The 19,689-nt window shown below is 38.4% G+C and overlaps 1 protein-coding gene across 1 annotated transcript in view; it reads left to right on the top strand.

Annotated features, from left to right (window-relative positions):
* Positions 1-19,689, top strand: part of FRAS1 (Fraser extracellular matrix complex subunit 1) — a 456,634-nt gene that overhangs the window by 334,540 nt on the left and 102,405 nt on the right. Inside the window, exons 33-38 of the mRNA XM_059667675.1 lie at positions 53-167; positions 1,688-1,825; positions 3,954-3,986; positions 10,017-10,148; positions 11,181-11,306; positions 13,542-13,789. Coding sequence (XP_059523658.1) covers positions 53-167; positions 1,688-1,825; positions 3,954-3,986; positions 10,017-10,148; positions 11,181-11,306; positions 13,542-13,789 — 792 coding nt within the window. The remainder of the gene's footprint in view (positions 1-52; positions 168-1,687; positions 1,826-3,953; positions 3,987-10,016; positions 10,149-11,180; positions 11,307-13,541; positions 13,790-19,689) is intronic.

Below are 19,689 nucleotides of genomic sequence, written 5' to 3'. Positions count from 1 at the left end.
AATAAGGTTTGTTTTTGCCCCTGACCATTCTTCCTTCTTAAACTTTGTTTAGGCTCGGGAAGATGACCTGACTGTGATTCAGCCTCATTCTCTCTCTTTTGTCAACTCTGAGAAGCCAAGTGGAAAGATTATATACAATGTCACTTTACCTCTGCATCCAAGTCAAGGTAAGATGTGCAGTGAATGATCTCTTAAATGATGTCTTCTGGCTCTTGATGAGTCTTAAAAGCTCTGGAGTTTTGTCCACTTATACTTATTGAATTTTCAGAAGTAACAATTATTGCTACTCCTTGTTCCCATCCTGTGAGTTTAGAACCAATTGAGAAAGAGAGAGACATCGTGGTCAGACCTATGGAGATGAATGTGTCAACTTCGGTATCAACAGAGTTGTACTGGAGAACATAGTGTGCATATAACTTCATTCACTGGATTGAGCTCCCTGGCCTGTGCACAGGCAGAATTGGACAGACACAGGCACTGTCTGTGTGGACAGAGCCTGCCCTGGTGTGGTTATAGGTGAGCAGGCCAGAGAATGTGCTAAGGACAAGGAGCTCTGCCAGAGAGTTCAGAGGGGACTGAGCCACCCATACTCAGTCCCTTTCCCAATTGGATAAGTCTCTCCTCCTCCCATAGGGGATCATGGGAATTCGGAACTACAGTCAGAGAAGAGGTGGGCCCCGACCATCAGTCCTCGGCCTGAAGATCTCTGAACGCTGGCTTTAACTAACAGGCCTATGCCCAAAGAGAGGTGGTGGCGAGGAGATCAGCTTCTATTAAGATAATTCTGCTTCTGTCTCTCAGGCTGCTCTGCCAAGACCAGTCCCTGCCCTAAATGTAAGCCTTTCAGATGATCAAATTCCCAGGGAGAAGTCAAAATCTAAAAATTCCATTACCCTTTTGATAAAATCCAAATAAATTAAAAGTCTCCATCTACCATTTTTACTCTGCTGAGTCATAGCTAGACGCGTTCTCCCTGTGTGGCCAGGGAGAGATGAAGTACTTTCAGACTCGCGTCCTGATGGACTGTCTCTCAGCCCTTCAGAAGTTGAATTAGTCCAACACTAACCCTCACTCATGTCCTCCTTTGGAAGAGGTAATAGGACATGAAAGATGATCACAGCATCAGTTCTGTTCCTGAAAAATTTAGAAATGACAGGCAAATAGACAGCTCCTAAAGCATTTATCACAAGCAACGTGATCATTGTAAATCCAGGTCTTAGAATAGTCAAGACCCATGTTACTATTGCCAGGGATCATCACAGAGACTAAGGAGTTCCTGAAAGAAAGAGGGCAGATGGATAAAAATCTCTCTGCAGCTCACCAGGAGACCAGTCTGTGCCATTCCCCAGTCACCTTGACCTTTGAACTTAAACTCAATTGAGAGAATCTCATAATTACAGTACAGTGTCTATGACTTCTGCAGAACTACCTGGGCTCAGCTACAGTAGGGGCAGTTTGTGTCTTTCTATTGTTTATAGTCAATGATTCCTTGTCCAGAGTCTATTTGGGCTTCAGATTTGCATTTTCTGGAATAACAGGAGAATAGTATACCAGGAACAACCTGAGAGCAGTCGTTCCTGAAGGATAAAAGGCTCTCACCAGTGGGAAAGGCAGCTGATGTCTCTGGTGATTCGGTTAGTCATCCAGAACTACTGCTGATGCTCATGTCCAGTCTCCTTCTCCCCAGGTATCATCGAACATAGGGACCGGCCCCACTCTCCCATCCGGTATTTCACACAGGAAGATATTAACCAGGGCAAAATCATGTACCGCCCTCCCACGGCAGCCCCCCACCTCCAGGAAATCATGGCCTTCTCCTTCGCTGGTAAATGCTTTCTTCTCTATTTTCAGGCACCTCAACTATCCTCTGCGGCTCTTCATAGCAGGCTCACCCTAACTCTTCCTGTCATCCTCCTAGGTAGTTTGGTGATGCTGCTTTATAGCTTTTCAAAATAGCTCGAGACTTGCAGGTTAATATGTACCTTGGGCTCAGTTCATCCCTTTTCTTAATTTATTCATGCATGCAGGAATACCTTCAATAAATATTTACTTTATGCCTACCATGTGGCAATCACTGAGTGAGGCCTTGACTATCTAGTGATAAGCAAAAAGAGGCATGAATCCTGTTCTTGGCGACTTTGGGGTTCTAAGTGCTGTACAGAGACAGAATTGGTAAATAATCTCAGTAATGAATGTTTAATTGCAAGCTGAGATAAGAGCTCTGATAAGTGGTACAATTAGATGTAACAACACTGACCTAGACTGGAGGCTCAGTGGAGGCTACCCAGTGTGGTATGGACTTGGGATAAATAGGGAAAAGCTAACTAGGATAAGTGTGCATATTGGGGTGGTTTTGTTATAGAACATTCCTGAAGAAAGAACACACACCCCTTGTGCAGAGTCCCTGGCGAGGGAGCAAATGTGGTATTCTTGGGATTGAACAAAAGTCCAGTGTATCTGGAATGTGGATGGTTGAGCAGAGTGGGATGGGTCTGGGGGGAGATGGAGGCCAGACCTTAGAGGCTCTGTACACTTATAGAGATTTAGGTCTTTATCCCAACAACAAGAACCCGGTGGAAGGTTTAGGATCTAGGGGGATGTCTTTTCATAAAGAACTCTTCAACTGCAGTGATATGAATGGATTTGAGGAGGAAGCCAGGGTGGATGGACATGTGGGTGAAAGGAATACAGTGAGAAGGATCCTGCAGTGCTTCAGGGAAGATCCCATATTCCTATGGAGAGTGCAGGTAACCTTTTGGGATTAAAACACGGATTTGTCAGGAGGTACCTTTTTAAAGGAATAGAAAGCTAAGTAAAAGAATAACTGAATTTTTAAATCAAGCCAGTATGTGCCCTGCCACTACGCCAAGATAGCCTTAATCCTTACTGCCCCCCGCCCCCCTTATGTCTCCCCTTGACCCAGTAATCAGAGTGCTCCTGGGAAAGCAGGAGGTTGAGTCCCTATCCTAAATATTTTTGTGCCTCGAAATGATTCTAAAAATCTTGAAGCTATTTCTTTATGATTGTTAATGTATTTGTATTACATAATACAACTAATATACAGTATTATTTTTATATGGTAACTTTGATAATATGGAAAAGCCTTTAATTTCTTATGATGAGTTGAACATGGATAAAATAATTTTAGAGTTCTGTTTTAAATTATGGGCAACATTTAAGTAATAATTGTCATTATTTATATAACTATAATTGTCTAGGACATGATTAACTACTCAATTAGATTAAAAATCTCTAAGGATAAGGATAGGCCACTTCTCTAAGGAGTGTCCCTAGTATTTAGTAACTGGGTAACCAATAGCCCATGAAAATGTTCATGGTTCCCTAACCCCTACTTTATAAGACCTACTTTACAAGAAACTCAGGATATCCTGGGATTAAAGAAAAAGAAAACATGTCAGCCATGGTTGAAGTTATTTCCATATCCATTATACTCGCCTGAGTTCCTAAAGCCTTTTTAGAGAGAGCAGAATCCTGTCCTGTATAATCTATGGAGTAAATGCCATGAGATAAATCTCTCACACTGTTACAGTGTGTAACTCATTGTCCCAGGCATCACTCAATTCTACAATGGAATTGACCCACCAGACAGCCTTGTCAGTGATATATGACTTCACCCATACTCACGGATTTGTAAGGTTTTATGTACTGATAAAATGGGATCTGAATGAATGTATTATAAATCACTCTGACTACTGTGATATAAAATTATACCACTTTGTGGTTCTTTTGGTTACTTAAAATTAGTGGTGACACTAATTTTAAATTCAACATAACATTATCTAATGGCCTGGTAGCCTTTCCTTAAAATATAATAATTTAGATAAAAAAAATCCTTTACTTTTCTAACCTCTGCCACATATTTTATTCCTTCCCCATCTATTTCTGACCTCGAAATGTTTAGTACACTGATTTTCTCTCTTCTGTTCTTGCAGGTCTCCCAGAATCGGTGAAATTCCACTTCACAGGTGAAGATTTTAATCTCAATTTTATTAGAAAATGGAATTTTTCCTTTCCTTATTAGTCCTTTCTTTTTTTGCTCTCTTTATCATCACTTTTAACTAAGAACTGCTTAAAAGTTACATGATACAAGTTTCTTCTAAAATAATCACATGGCTAGTTAAATAGTCATACCTTAACTTTGTATTCATAGGAAAAACAATCCACCAAGGATACCAAAGGTTAGTGTTGTTTGAGTCCCATTTCAACTTGTTCAAATACCTATTAAAAAGAGGTAATAGTGCCCTGACCGGTTTGGCTCAGTGGGTGGAGTGTCGGCCTGCGGACTGGGGGGTCCCGGGTTTGATTCCGGTCAAGGGCATGTACCTTGGTTGCGGGCACATTCCTAGTGGGGGGTGTGCAGGAGGCAGCCATTCGGTGTTTCTGACTCTCTATCCCTCTCCCTTCCTCTCTGTAAAAAGTCAATAGAATATGTATTTTTTTAAAAAAGAGGTAATAGTGATTAAGATGATAGACTCTGGATATAGGCTGTCTGGGTTTCAGCCTACTCTGGGAAAGTTCCTTAACCTCTCTATGCCTAAATGCCTCATCCATCAGTGGGGAAAATAAGTCATGATTATATTTACGTAAAGTTCCCAGGACAATTATTGGCACATAATCATCTCTATGTGACCTAATGAAAGTGGTTGTAGATAGTCTTAAATAGAGCCTTTCGTTGAATACCTTGTTACAGGAGGGAGAAGTGTTATGGTCCAGAGAATGAGTTGTGAAAGCTATGTGTAGGAGACCTCAGCATCCCAGTTTTAGTTCACAGTCCATTAGAAGCTGAGTGCCAACAAGCAAAAACAGAGTTGGATCTGACATCTATGCTGGGCAAAACAGAGACAAGCATTCTTGTTTAGATCTAAAGTGAGGACGGTTGATTATAAATGGCATCCTTAAATAGCTGTCTAGTTAGGATTGACTATTCTAGTTAGGATGCTTCCCTCTTCTGGCTGCCCACAGGCACCTGGGACCCAGACTGGCTTCCCTCTGCCCGCCCGCAGGCACCCAGGAACCAGGCTGGCTTGCCTCGGGATGCCCGCAGGCACCCAGGAACCAGGCTGGCTTGCCTCAGGATGCCCACAGGCACCTGGGACCCACACTGGCTTCCTTCCGGCCGCCTGCAGGCACCCAGGACTGGGGCTGGCTTCCCTCTGGCTCTGGCTTCATCAGGAAGGACGTCCGGAAGGTGGTTTGGCTGTTTGGTCTAATTAGCATATTAGCACTTCATTATATAGGATTATTAACATATAACATATTAGTTTCAGGTGTACAACATAATCAGTTGATATTTGTATATATTGAGAAATGATTACAATAAGTCTAGTCAACATAAGTTACCATATACAGTTGCAAAAGTTATTTTCTTGTGATGAGAACTTTTTTATTGAATTTACTGGGGTGACACTGGTTAATAAAATTACATAGATTTTTAAGTGTGCAATTCTCTAATACATCATTTGTATATTGTATTGTGCGTTCATCACCCCAAGACAAGTCTTCTTCCATCTCCATTTATCCCCCCTTTACCCTCTCCAACCCCCTTCCCCATTGGTAATCGCCATACTGTTGTCCATCTATGAGTGTTTTGATGTTTGTTTGTTTGTTTGCTTAATCCCCTCAACTTTTTTATCCAACTCCCTCCCCTCAGTTGTCAGTCTATTCTCTGTATCTATAAGTCTGTCTCTATTTTGTTTGTTAGTTTATTTTGTTCATTAGATTCCACATATAAGTAAAATCATATTGTATGTACTTGGCTTTCTCTTTTAAAACATTTTTTTTAAAGAAAAAAGAGTAAGTCTTTCAATTATTGTACAAGCCAAAGCAATGTACAGAATTGTCTTATTTCACTTAGCATAATACTCTCCAGGTCCAGCCATGCAGTTGTAAAGAGTAAGATTTCCTTCTTTTTTATGGCCAAGTAGTATTCCATTGTGTAAATGTACCACAGCTTTTTTAATCCACTCATCTACTGATGGACACTTGGACTGCTTCCAAATCTTGGCTACTGTAATTAATGCTGCAATGGATACAGGGGTGCATATATTCTTTCAAATTAGTGTTTTGGGTTTCTTTGAATATACTAGTATTCTTAGAAGTGGAATCAATGGGTCATAAGGCAGTTCCATTTTTAATTTTTTGAAATAACTTCATCCTGCTTTCCACAGTGGCTGCAGCAATTTGCATTCCTACCAACAGGGAGCAAGGGTTCTCTTTTCTCTACATCCTTGCCAACACTTGTTGTTTGTTGATTTATTGATGATAGCCATTTTGACAGGTGTAACATGGTATCTCATTGTCAATTTCTCTAATGATTAATGACATTGAGCATCTTTTCATATGTCTATTGGCCATCTGTATGTCCTCTTTGGAGGAGTATCTATTTAGGTCTTTACCCATTTTCTTAATTGGATTATTTGTTTTTATTGGTGTTGAATTTTATAAGTTCTTCATAAATTTTAGATGTCAACCCCTTATCAGATATATCATTAGTGAATATGTTCTCCCATTCAATGTGTTGTCTTTTCATTTAGTTGTGTAAAAACCTTTTAGTTTGATGTAGTCCCACTTGTTTGTTTGTTTCCCTTGCCCGAGAAGATATATTAGGAAAAAATATTGCTACCAAAAATGTCTTAGATTTTACTGCCTATGTTTTCTTCTAGGATTTTTATGGTTTTTGAGTCTTCCATTTAAGTCTTTAATCTATTTTGTGTATGGTGTAAGAAGGTAGCCTAGTTTATTTTTTTGCATATATTTGTCTAATTTTCCCAATACCATTTAGTGAATAGACTATCTTTACTCCATTATATGTTTTTGCCTCCTTTGTTAAATATTAATTAGCCATAAAGGCCTTGGTTTATTTCTGAGCTCTCTATTCTGTTCCATTGAACTGTATGTATGTTTTTTATGGTCGTACCATGTTGTTTTGATTACTGTGGTTTTGATATCAGATAGAGTTATTCTTCCAACTTTGTTCTTTCTCAAGATTGCTGTGATATTTAGGGTCTTTTTTTTGGTTTCTTATAAATTTTTGAAATATTTGTTCTAGTTCTATGAAATACACCATTGGTCTCTTGATAGGATTTGTCCTGAATCTATAGATTGCTTTGGGTTGTGTGGACATTTTAATGAAGACAGTATATGCTTCTGCTTATTTGTATCTCCTTCATTTTCTTTCTTCAGTGTTTCATAATTTTATGAGTATAGGTTTTTTACATCCTTGGTTAAATTTAGTCCTGTCTATTTTCTTTGATGCAATTGTGAATGGGATTGCTTTCTTAGTTTTTCTTTTTGATAGTTAATTGTTGTTGTATAGAAATGCAACTGATTTATTTTGCATCCTGCTACTTTACTGAAATCATTGATCAGTTCTAGTAATTCTTTGGTGGAATCTTTAGGATTCTCATAATCTGCAAATAATGAGTTTTACTTCTTCTTTTACAGTTAGATGCCTTTTATTTCTTCTTCTTATCTGATTGCTGTGGCTAGGTCTTCCAGTACTATATTGGATAAGAGTGATGAAAGCAGATATTCCTGTCTTGTTCCTGATCTTATAGGAGATGCTTGTAGCTTTTGCCCATTGAGTATGGCTGTGGGTTTGTCATATATGGCCTTTATTATGTTGAGTCATGTTCCCTCTATTCCCACCTTGCTGAGAGTTTTTGTCATAAATGGATGCTGTATTATTTTAAAATGCCATTTCTGCATCTATTGATATGATTATGTGGTTTTTATTCTTCATTTTATTTGTGTGATGTCTCATGCTAAACTTTTAAGACCTACTCTCTTAGCAACTTTCACATATGCAATAGCATTATTTACTACTAGAGGCCTAGTGCACAAAATCGTGCATGGGTGGGGTCCAGGCAGCCCACCCCAATCGGGACAACTGGGGTAGGCCGGCCAGGGGGAGGGGCCGCGAACTGTTGGCCGGCCGCCCCACCCCCTGGATGAACTCCCAGTCAAACTCCTGGTCGAGGGGACAATTCGCATATTAGCCTTTTATTATATAGGATAGTCATCATGTTGTGCATTACATCCTCAGGGCTTATTTATCTTATAACTGGAAGTTTGTACCTGTTGACCACCTTCACTCATTTCACCCACCTCCCATCCCTTACCTCTGGCAACCACTAATCTGTTCATTTTTTAGGGTCTACATATATAGTAAGTGAAATCATATGGTGTGTCTTCAAGGTCCATTGTGTTGTCTGTCACAAATGGCAAGATTTCATTCTTTTTTATGGCTGAATAACATTCCATCACATATATATGATGTTTTCTTTATCCACTTATCCATTAATGGACACTTAGGTTGTTTCCATGCCTTGCCAATTATAAATAATGCTGCAGTAAACACGGGGATGCAGATATCTTTTCAAGTTAGTGTTTTAGTTTTTTGTATTTTTTCTTTAGATAAATACCCAGAATTGGGATTGCTGAGTCATATCATAATTCTATTTTTAATTTTTTGAGAAACCTTCACACTGTTTTTCATGGTGGCAGCAACAATATACATTCTCACAAACAGTGCACAAAGGTTTTCTTTGTCTTACATCTTCACCAACACTTGTTAATTATTGTGCTTTTGATAATAGCCATTCTCACAGGTGTGAGGTAATATCTCATTGTGGTTTTGATTTGCATTTTCCTGATGATTAGTGATGTGAACATTTTTAGGTTAGGCGGCTCAGGAGGTGGTGAAGGGAATAAAGAGAGTTGATCAGAAAAGGAAGAAAGGAAAGTTTATTCTGCACCCCCGGGAGACCCATGTACCTCCAAGGACAGGGCACATGGATTCACGCCAACAGAGAGGGGGGTGCTTTTTTTATACTGCAGTTGGGTGAGGGGCGGGGACATGAGCTGAGGTATTCTGCTGAGGAAGTTCACGCTGCTGGGGGTCAGCAAGGTATTCAGGAAGGAGTCAGTATCTGTGTCTGGCACGCTGATCTGTTAGAAATGCCAGGGAGAGTCCATTTTCTCATCACATGTCTGCATGTATCCGATCCTGGGCTCTCTCCAACCTAACAAACACCTTCTCATGTACCTGTTTGTCCTATGTATGTCTTCTTTGGAAAAATACAGATCAGATTCCTATTGACCGTTACTAAGTTCAGAAGAAAGTGAAGAAGGAAACCAGTTTCTTATAACCAACCCCTCTAAAAACATAGCACACAAAATAATCCATAGTAAATAAAGTTAAAAAATAAATAAAAATAAAGTAATCAACAGTGCAGTTTTCTCAATTGCCACTACAAATAAACACATGAATGCGCTGGTGGGGCAGGCAATCCTCCTGGCTTTTAGAGAAGCGAGGGTGTGTTAAGTTATGGGGAAGTAGAAATACGAATCAAGGATCAGGCAATTCTGCTTTCATTTCCCTCAGGTGATCAGTATTCACTTGGCCGTCTGGTAATCCAGGGAAATAAATCTTAGGGTCACTGTTTTGTTCACAAAGGTGTCTTCCATTTATTGTGTTGTGCATAACAGCCAGGTAAAAATGGGTCTGCTTACTTCCAAACAAATGCCATTTAAGATGTTTGTATGGACATTTTCTGTCCTGTTCAAAAGTTATTTTCTAAGGAGACATGGACATGTCCTTTCTAAAAGAGATTTCTTGAAAAAAAAATCTTTCCCTGGAACATTGGAAGAATGAATTTAATTAAAAAATAATCCCATAAATAAAAGCCTTTACCAACATCATCTAAGGGTACAAGTTTTGTATTATTTTTCTTTCCACTAACATTTATCAATATCTCGTTGTTGTGAAACTTGCTTCTTAGAATGAACTTGTTGTTATGGCCCTTTACCCTTATTGTTATCCCCTAGAAAAGGTTTTGTTAGAATAGCTCACAGTATCTTGCTTACTCACTTTTCCCATTTGTCAGCATCTCTTCAAAGTGCTATGGTAATCTAAAAAACTTTGGCTACACATTTATGGAAATAGCCCGAAGGTGACCAGCCTACAGCAGATTTATGTGTGTGTACCTTTCTAGTTTCGGATGGAGAACACACGAGTCCAGAGATGGCTCTCACCATTCACTTACTTCACTCTGCTCGGCACCCCCCAGTGTTCCAGGTCACAGCTCCACTACTCAAGGTCAGCCCAGGAGGCAGAACTTCCATAGGTAAGAACTGGGAGCTGGAAAGAAGCATGGCTCTGAAAATGGAACCATACTTTAGCAATCGTTCCTGTTCAAGCCTCTTGATGCTTACCAAAAAGTAACAACCTCCTCTTCCAGAAGGTACTTGCTCCTCATCTACATCTTTCCCTCTGCCCATTTCCATGAAAATAGAAGCAGCACAGAGAGAAGGCAATAAACTCTTCAGAGGCCAGTGCTCGGGGATGGAATACAACACAGAATTTATTGTCCGGCCTCCGGAGACTGATTCGTGGCCATCACTAAAATATAAAGTAACGGAGAGCAGAGAGAATGGGGGGAGCCTTTTCAATGACTTCCTTCATTTCCTATTTTGAAAGAAAAGAGTAACGGGAGAAATGACAGATCACAGTAACCTTGGGAAGCTGTGAAGAGTTAGTGTTGGCCCAGTTCTTTTGTATGTGATTTATCTATTACTGTACTCACTCTTTAGAAGTGTATTCTTTTGCCAAGAACATCCTAAGTGCAGATTCTTATCCAGTTTCTACATGTGGGTATTGGCCTAAAATTAATTACCATCTAACTTATAAACAACTGTCACTTTCACCCTACTTCTCACTCCACTGAGGGCAGGAGCAACTATTGTTAAAATAACTTGGCTCTTATGTAGATTCAGAGAAAGAAGAAGGGAAGAAACAATGAAAAACAAAGTTAGTTTCTGGGAGTATTTTTTGGAAGAAAACCTACCCGAGTTAGTCAGATAAACCTGACCTTTTTGTGGATTCCATACCTTCATTTGTGTGGGAATAAAAACGGTGTCTGCATTCAGAACTACCTACCTATAAGTTAACTTGTGGAAGAATCTACTTGTAATTTGGGAATTGACTGTATTATCAGTTTTCACTCCTTTGTGGTTGATTGGGTTTAAACAGTGCTTTCTTATAACTATCAGATTACCCACAACATGGCTTCCAGCCTGGCCTGTGGCTTCAGTGTACACAGAGAATACAGTTTTTAATGTACACACCTTCTCACCAGGCTTTATTCTCCTGACCGCAGGACTGCAGGTGGTAATAAGAGACACCGAGACAGCGCCTGAAGAACTCCTCTTTGAGCTTCGGAAACCGCCCGAGCATGGCGTACTCCTTAAGAACACAGCTGAGTTCTCAGGGCCCATGGCCCCAGGTAGCTGCTCACTCTGTCATTGAAGGATTTCTTGCTCTGCAGTCAGTTTTATGTGTCTCAGACACTAAGTCAGCAGTTTTGTGGGACAAACTATGAGGAGATAACTTAGAAAGGGGGAAAATTAGTGTTTAGTTCATCAGTTGAAATATTTGGGACTTCTCTGTGCCACCTCCCATGCCCAAAACTATGAAGCTGTTTCCTCAAATTGTAGGTGCAATTGGTTGATTTTTGAAACCTGGAGTAAATGCATTCAGAACAACCTCATAGGAGTTGTCAGCTGCCACTCTCCGATAGGTTGTTCATGGGCATGAATTTGTTTCCTTACTATGATATGTAAATCTTCACAGTATTTATAGCACTGCGATTCCGATAGTGTCAACTACTGGTATCTTCATAAAAAAAAGGGAACACATTTTTAAAATAGTATTTACGCAGTATAACAGTGTGGTGATGTGACCAGCTTTCCAAAATAATATTTACTGCACTTTCTCCAGCTATAAAAAATAACACGTATTGTTTAGAAAGTATAGAAAAGCACAAAGAATATAACTAAATCTAATTTTTAATAGTCATCCCTTATATATCAAAGTAGATATTACCCCCTTGAAAGTTGTCACCTTGGGATGCTCTGTGCTTATTCTGACAATATGTACTTTCTCAAAACCTTCATATAATTCCTAGTTGTCGTGTAAAGATGCATTATTCTGAATATCCCTGCAGAGGTAGGGGGCATGTGTTTGACCTTGAAGGTAGATTGAATTTGTGAGAACAAGCAGTAGACACTTGGGAGTCACAAAGGCAGATTTTTACAAATTTACTGAACAAAAAAAAGGATATTAGAATAGATTCCTAGTATCCTAAGGGAACTACTTTAGGAGCATAATAGTCATAGCCCAGTTTCGTGAACATCATATTTCACCTATATTTGTGTAATTAACATAGAGATCCAAAGATGTTAGTAAAATGTTCTTTTTAATGTATTACAATAAACTTACCAGTTTTATTACTTTTTTAAGCACACCACCACTAGCACCAGTAAATCACCGTAACACAGTGTTGAAAGAGAAGGCTTAGAAGACTAATACAGAGCATGAATAAATTCTTTGGTTTAATTACAACACACCAGTTATGAGAGTCAATCTATCAGGAACTGGAGGTGAATATAACACCCAAGAAGACCAGTACCCTGACTGTGGTCTGTGGGATTGTTGGGACCCCGGACACTAAGTGGCATTTCTCATAAAAAAGGGATCCTTGACCAAACAGTTTTGAGAAGCTTTCATATTGTACATGATAGATTCTAAAATTCTCATAAATCCTGCAGTTTAAAAGTCAGAGAAAGGCAAGTACCATATTGATTTCACTCATATGTGGAATTTAATGAACACACTGAACTACCAAGCAAAATAGGGACAAACTTATGGCTAGAGGAATTTGCGTGAGGGGGGGTTGAGCAAAAAAGAAAAAGGAGAGATAAATTCATGGACATGGACAACAGTGTGGTGATTGCAGGGGCGGGGGAGTGGAAGAGGATAAATAGTGATGGGAAAAATAATAAATGAATGGATAAATAGATAAAATCAGAAAAAGTTTTTAATTTTAAATTTTGTTTAAATCTATTTTTCCTAAACTAATATGACCTTTTCCACACAGCACATATCAAATCTATCATGAATTAGTGCTCCAGACTAAGTTTCTAACTTAAAGTACATTTTTAAATTTTTAGATATTTTTTAATTTAAAAAAAAACATCTTATACTCTCAACTAAAACAAAGACCTCTTACAGGTTCATTAAGCATAATTTATTTTATTGTTCAAAAAAATTTTCCATATCAAGATTAGGTACTAGAAAGACTGTCATAAAGAATAAAGGCTTGTCCTTTATTCTCTAGACCTGAGAGTGATGAATGGATCTTATAGAGGCAGATTTAAAAAAAAACAAAAACAAAAAAACACAAAAAAAACAGTAGAGCTCCCTCCCGTGGAATGAGCCACCTTGTCAAACAGTGAGCCTTTCACCTTGAGAAGTGTTGAAGGACAGGCTAAATACCTTTTTCAAGGGTAGTGTAAAGGGAATTCTATATTGGGTGGGTGGGTGGCTGGACTAATTAGCTTCCATCTCCCCGTTTGTGATCCTATATGTGCTTTGAAATACTGAGATCAAAGGTGTTATATAAATGAAAAGCGTCATTCCCAGAAGTAATTGGTTCTGTAATTTGTTTTATTCTTGAAAGGTGACACTTTCACATATGAGGATATTGAGAAAAATGTGCTGCAGTATCTCCACGACGGCTCCTCTGCGCAGGAGGACAGCCTGGAGATCTCTGTCACAGACGGCCTCTCGGCGATGACCGTGGACGTGAGAGTGGAGGTGTCCCTGTCAGGGGCCCCAGCGCCTCGACTGGCTGCCGGTGCCTCTCTGAGCATGACCGTTGCTAGTGAAAGCACAGCTGTAATCACTAGATCTCACCTTGCTTACATCGTAAGTGCTTACACTTGCCTTCCTCTTCTCTGTGCCCTCTGACTGGGCTGAACAGTGAGCAGTGCCCTGAGTGAGTATCTGGGGTGTCAGGTAGATGGCCATATGAAGAACTTTTTCTCAACTTTCCTATAGCTCTGCTCTTTGGAATAGTTACACTCTTTATCCCAACAGCTCTCGGTGTCTCATGCACAGACAAGTGAATGGGCAAACCTTGATGATCACACAATGTGTATGTGAAAGGACAGGTGATTGTCAACAGGAAACATTACCAATGCCAGAAAAGCCCAAGTCCCCACATTTTAAGCTCCATCCATAATGTTTCAAATGAGAATGTTATGGAAAGAGCATGTCAGAAGAACTTACCTGGTCAGTGACTAATAGGTTATGATATTTCATGGCCCTCTTTTCTAAGAGAAAGCCCACTCTTCACGAGCTTTGGTCTCAGGTCCAGCTCTAGACAGAGCACTGGCTCACCCCTTGGCAGTGCCTCTCTGCCAGGCCTCCTGGGCAAGGTTCCGGACTCCGCCTCCAGTCCATGCTCCGAGAGAAGCAGGGTGGTTGGGGGACAAGGGTAAACTCAGGAACTCTAGTTTGTTTTTTTCCTCATCTAACCTTAACTTGATAATAATTCTTGTTAATTAAAACTCATATTCTTTCTTTGATTTTACCTCTAGTGTTAAGGAATGAGGATCATTCATTTTATTTTTCAATTATGTATGTTGTAAACAGATATGAACTCTCAACAGATATGAACTCTCAATATAAACATAATAATGAGAAGTTTTGACAAATGTCTTGACAATAAGAATGATTATCTGAGTGGTAGTCATTCTTAGTATTGAATTTTTCCTGTACAAATCTTAAAATTTCAAACAATGATCTGGCCTTTTTTTCTTTTTTCAATTGATCTTTTTAGAGAGAGAAAAGGAGAGAGAGAGAGAGAGAGAGAGAGAGAGAGAGAGAGAGAGAGAGAGATGAGAGAGAAACATTGATTGGTTGCCCCAGCCGGAGATCAAACCAGAAAACTGGGTATGTGGCCTGACCTAGAATCGAACCTGCCACCTTTTGGTGTATGGGACGCCTCCCCAACCAACTGAGCCACCTGGCCATGGCAACCTCTAAAAAAAATTATGTAGTTTTAAATAATCCTTTACTGGGCTGAAGAGTCTGGCTATAAAAGCTAGTCCTAAGTAGTTGTATGAAAGATGAAGCATTGGCCTGGGAACAATTTCTTCAATTGCTTTAGCACAGATTTCCCCCTCAGATGGTCTTTTCTGAAATGATGGGAAACTGTATTCCATCCTATTCTTCTCTTGGGTCTAGTACAGTTTCAGAACAGTTTTGATTTTGTTTTGTTTTTTAATTGACAGGTGATTTTTACCATAGGTTATGGTCTTAAATTGTATGAAACTCATGAATTCATAAAAAATGTATGAATACAGATTTAATCAATAGATCACTAAGGCTTGAAAAATGTTTGACAGACCAAAATTGCACTCCAGGAGCAGTTCCTGCCCATTAACTGCATATTATAAGCTGCATATCAAAAATGCAAGCCCATTGGCAACTCAACGTGTATTTTCAGAAACTGATTGAATGCGAATTTACCCACTAGAGCAGAAAGACTCCTAAAGAACTGTCCTAGCCTGCTGAAAGCATAGCATATTTTAAAGACTTTGCTAAAGCATATACTAACTTTCTCTGAAGGCTATAGAAGAATTTTATACTTAGTATAATGGGGAAAATTTTTCTAGGTATGCATAGTTAGTAAGTTTGCAGTGAACATTCAGAAAGGTTGGAAAAGCCATATGGAATCTGATCATTAATGAAGCAGAATATAAAGGGAGAGGAGCAGGTGAGCCTGTTCTTAATGAGAGTTCATTAATGGGATGTCGGGAGAGACAAGAGGCAGAAATGGGATTCTATGTGATTTGCTTATTAATGGTGGTTCTTTTACACCGTTTGTATGCACTGCAAGTAAACAAGTAGGGGAGGGATGCTATGGATTCTGTAGCTAGAACAGATGGGCTTTAATCTAAGCTCACCACTTACTGGCATAGTAATCCTTAGCAAGTTACTTAACTCTCTAGAGCGCAGTTTTTTTCATCTGTAATATGGAGAAGGTGATATAAGATTGATCTTAAAAAGTTAATGGTGTTTATATGTACCAGCCAAAACTACAATAATTCAGCCCTGGCCAGTGTGTCTCAGTTGGTTGTCATCCCATACACAGAGAGGTTGCTGGTTCGATTTCCAGTCAGGGCACATGCCAGGGTTTCGGGCCTGATCCCCAGTAGGGGGCATGCAGGAGGCAGCCAATCTGTTTCCCTCTTATCGATGTTTCTCTCTCTCCCTCTCCCTTCCACTCTCTGTAAAAAACAACCTAATAAAAACACATTAAAAACTACAATAATTCAAATATGATACCGTCTATAATAATATTGTATAATACATGTCTAGGGATAAATGTAACAAAAGGTGCATAATTCTAGAGATAATTAATGCTATGACTGATTATAAAGAAAATCCAAAAGAATCTCTTGACAAAGTATTAGAAATAAAAGAATTTACCAAGAAGACAGATAGAAGATCAATAAAACAATAGCATTGCTATACATAAGCAAATAATAGCCAGTAAATGTAACTAAAAATAGCTTATAATAGCATTACAAAAATCATGTCCATTGGACAAAATCTAACAAAAAACAGGCCTTTCTTTCACAGGGAAAATTTATCACTTTACTGACAGACATTTTAAAAAGCACTAAATAAATTATGTGTTTTCCATTTTCATGAATAAGAAGATTTTGTATCAAAAAGGTTATCAGTTTTCCCACAAAATGATCTTTCTATTCAGCTGAGATCCAATCAAAAGCCCAGTAGCCTTTTTATGGCTTTTGATAAGCTGATTCTTCAATATATAAGGAAGAACAAAGGGCTAAATTCTGAAAAAGAATGATAGGAGGGTAGGCATTTGCCCTATCTGATATCAGGCTTTATTATGAAACTGTATTATTTAAAGCAGCGTAGCACAGGAATATGCTGAAGAGTCCAGAAACAGACCCACACATGGGACAGTATAAAATGGATGCAGCAAGCTAGTTCTGTGGAAACGAGAAACTGATTAAGACATGGATCTGCAGAAAATGAGTACTCATGTGGAAAAACAAAAGAACTTGTACTCATGGATATTAACTCCAGGCAAATCACGTACTTAAGTATCATAAGCAAAATTTTATAATTCTTTTTAGGATATAGGTGAATATATTTATGATATTGGGAAAGACTTTCTTAAACTAGAAACTATAAAGAAAAGATTGATAAATTTGACTGTATTAAAATTAAATTTATGTTTCCTAAGACACACTATAATTACAAAAAACTGACAAGTTAAAAATTGGGGAAAGGTATTTGTAACACATATAGCCAAAAATAACACAGAAAAGATAAATATTATCTGCAAGTCAAAAAGCAAAAGCAAAGCTAATCCAATAGAAAATGAACAAGAGACATTAACAGGAATTTCAGAAGATGAATCATAGGGACAGTAAATCTCAGAAGGGATATTCACCTTTTTGTCATTAGGGAAAGCAAGTTCAGATTACATATCATTTTATACCAACTCAATTGGCAGAAATTTAAAAATCTGGTAACACCAACAGTTAGGAAATTGGTCTAAGGAAGGTTTTTGACTTTGCTCATGGAAGTATAAACTGGAATGACCATTTTGGGGTGAATATATACCTTAACCCTTTCACTCCTAGATTCCTATGCAAGAGAAACTTACACATTTATACTATAAAGAATATGCACAAGAATGTTCATAGCAATATTATCTATTACAAGCCAAATGCCTATCGCCAGGATAACAGATAACTTGCAGTATATTTACTCAATGGAATATTAAAGAACACCCAAAACAGATGAATTATTTCTTAAACAAATGAACTATTGCTACACAAAACAAAATTGATGGCTCTTAACACTCCACTATTAAATAAAAAGAAAAATAAATCCCACAAAAGGAGAGTCTAACTGCCTTTCATAAATATAAAAAAAAAAAACCACTAAAATATTTTGTAGTAATATATCAAATTATATTGCAAAATTCTAAGAAACAAGAAACAAGATTCAGGGTAATGGTAGACCCAACGACAGGATAGAGGAAAAACACATAGACAAATATTAATCATCAAAGTACTAGTCCTAGTGTTGAATCAACGGGAGATAATAGATTTATAAATAATAAAAAGAAAATGACAAAATGAATTAATACAGAAGGGGTAAGAAGGTCTTCAAGTAGAAAAGTTACATGAGAACAAGCTCTATATTCTTTTTTTTTTTAAATTGTTTTATTGCTTAAAGTATTACAAAGAGTATTACATATGTCTCCTTTTTTTCCCCCCGCCGTTGACAAACCCCTGGCCTCCCCTACCCACCAGTGTCTTATGTCCATTGGTTATGATTATATGCATGCATACAAGTCCTTCAGTTGATCTCTAACCCGCCCCCCCCCCCAACCCTCCCCGGCCTTCCCGATGTAGTTTGATAGTCTGTTTGAGGCTGCTCTGCCTCTGTATCTATTTTTGTTCATAAAAAGCTCTATATTCTTATAAAATTTTTAAATGTATATTTTTTTTTATTGATTTCAGAGAGGGAGAGGAGAGAGGATAGAAATGTCAATGATGAGAGAGAATCATTGATCAGCTGCCTCCTGCACGCCACCTACTGGGTATTGAACCATGACCTCCTAGTTCAGTGATGGCGAACCTATGACATGCGTGTCAGAGGTGACTGACACGCGAACTCATTTTTTTTTTTTTTGGTTGATTTTTCTTTGTGAAATGGCATTTAAATATATAAAATAAATATCAAAAATATAAGTCTTTGTTTTACTATGGTTGCAAATATCAAAAAATTTCTATATGTGACATGGCACCAGAGTTAAGTTATGGTTTTTCAAAATGCTGACACGCTGAGCTCAAAAGGTTCGCCATCACTGTCCTAGTTCATACCTTGATGCTCAATCACTGAGCCATGCCGGCAGGACTTAGAAATTTTTGCACCTACAGTGTCGTGGATATCCCAAAATAGTAATTTCTTTAAATTATGACAGTATTTTCAGAAAAAAAAAAAAAATCTAGCTGACTTCACACTTTTTCAAACCCAGCAGCTGTTTGAGATTGGAAACATTATAATAAGATGTGCCAGACATGAAAAAAGTATTTCTTTGCCAAATTTGCCAGTGAGGAACTTAAAGTCAGGAGCTCTGTCCTTGTACTCCATTGCCATTCTGGAAGACAATATTTAGAATTCTCAGCTGCCTTTTTAAAGTTCACTTTAGGGAATACTCACAGTAATTAAGACGGTGATGGCAAACCTATGACATGCGAACTCATTTTTTCGGTTGATTTTTCTTTGTTAAATGTCATTTAAGTATATAAAATAAATATCAAAAAATAAGTCTTTATTTTACTATTGTTGCAAATATCAAAAAATTTCTATGTGACACAGCACCAGAGTTAAGTTAGGGTTTTTCAAAATGCTGACACGACGAGCTCAAAAGGTTCGCCATCACTGAATTAAGAGGTAGTCTTTTGGAAGTCTGTATATTGTATTTGACACCCCATGTGGAAAAATAGAGAAACTTTTAAAGCATAAATTTAGGGGAAATTTTCTGAAGTGTTGCAGTCTCCATGAATTTGAGTTTCCTCTCTTGCTAGTGTCAAAAGATGTGAGGAAATCTGGAAAGTTCTGTGATCTTGCCTTGAGGCTCTGAACAGCCAACTTAAAAAGGCCTCTGAGGCTAGAAATGAGAACTGATTAAAACCACCAGATCACCACCTACCCGTGCTCACATTTCTGCCCAGGACCTCAGCTAACTGTACAACATAGCTGTG

This window comes from Myotis daubentonii, chromosome 1 (genome assembly GCF_963259705.1).
Source record: "Myotis daubentonii chromosome 1, mMyoDau2.1, whole genome shotgun sequence".
NCBI lineage: Eukaryota > Metazoa > Chordata > Mammalia > Chiroptera > Vespertilionidae > Myotis > Myotis daubentonii.
Note: the sequence above shows the minus strand (reverse complement) of the source record. Positions and strands in the feature narration are given on the sequence as shown.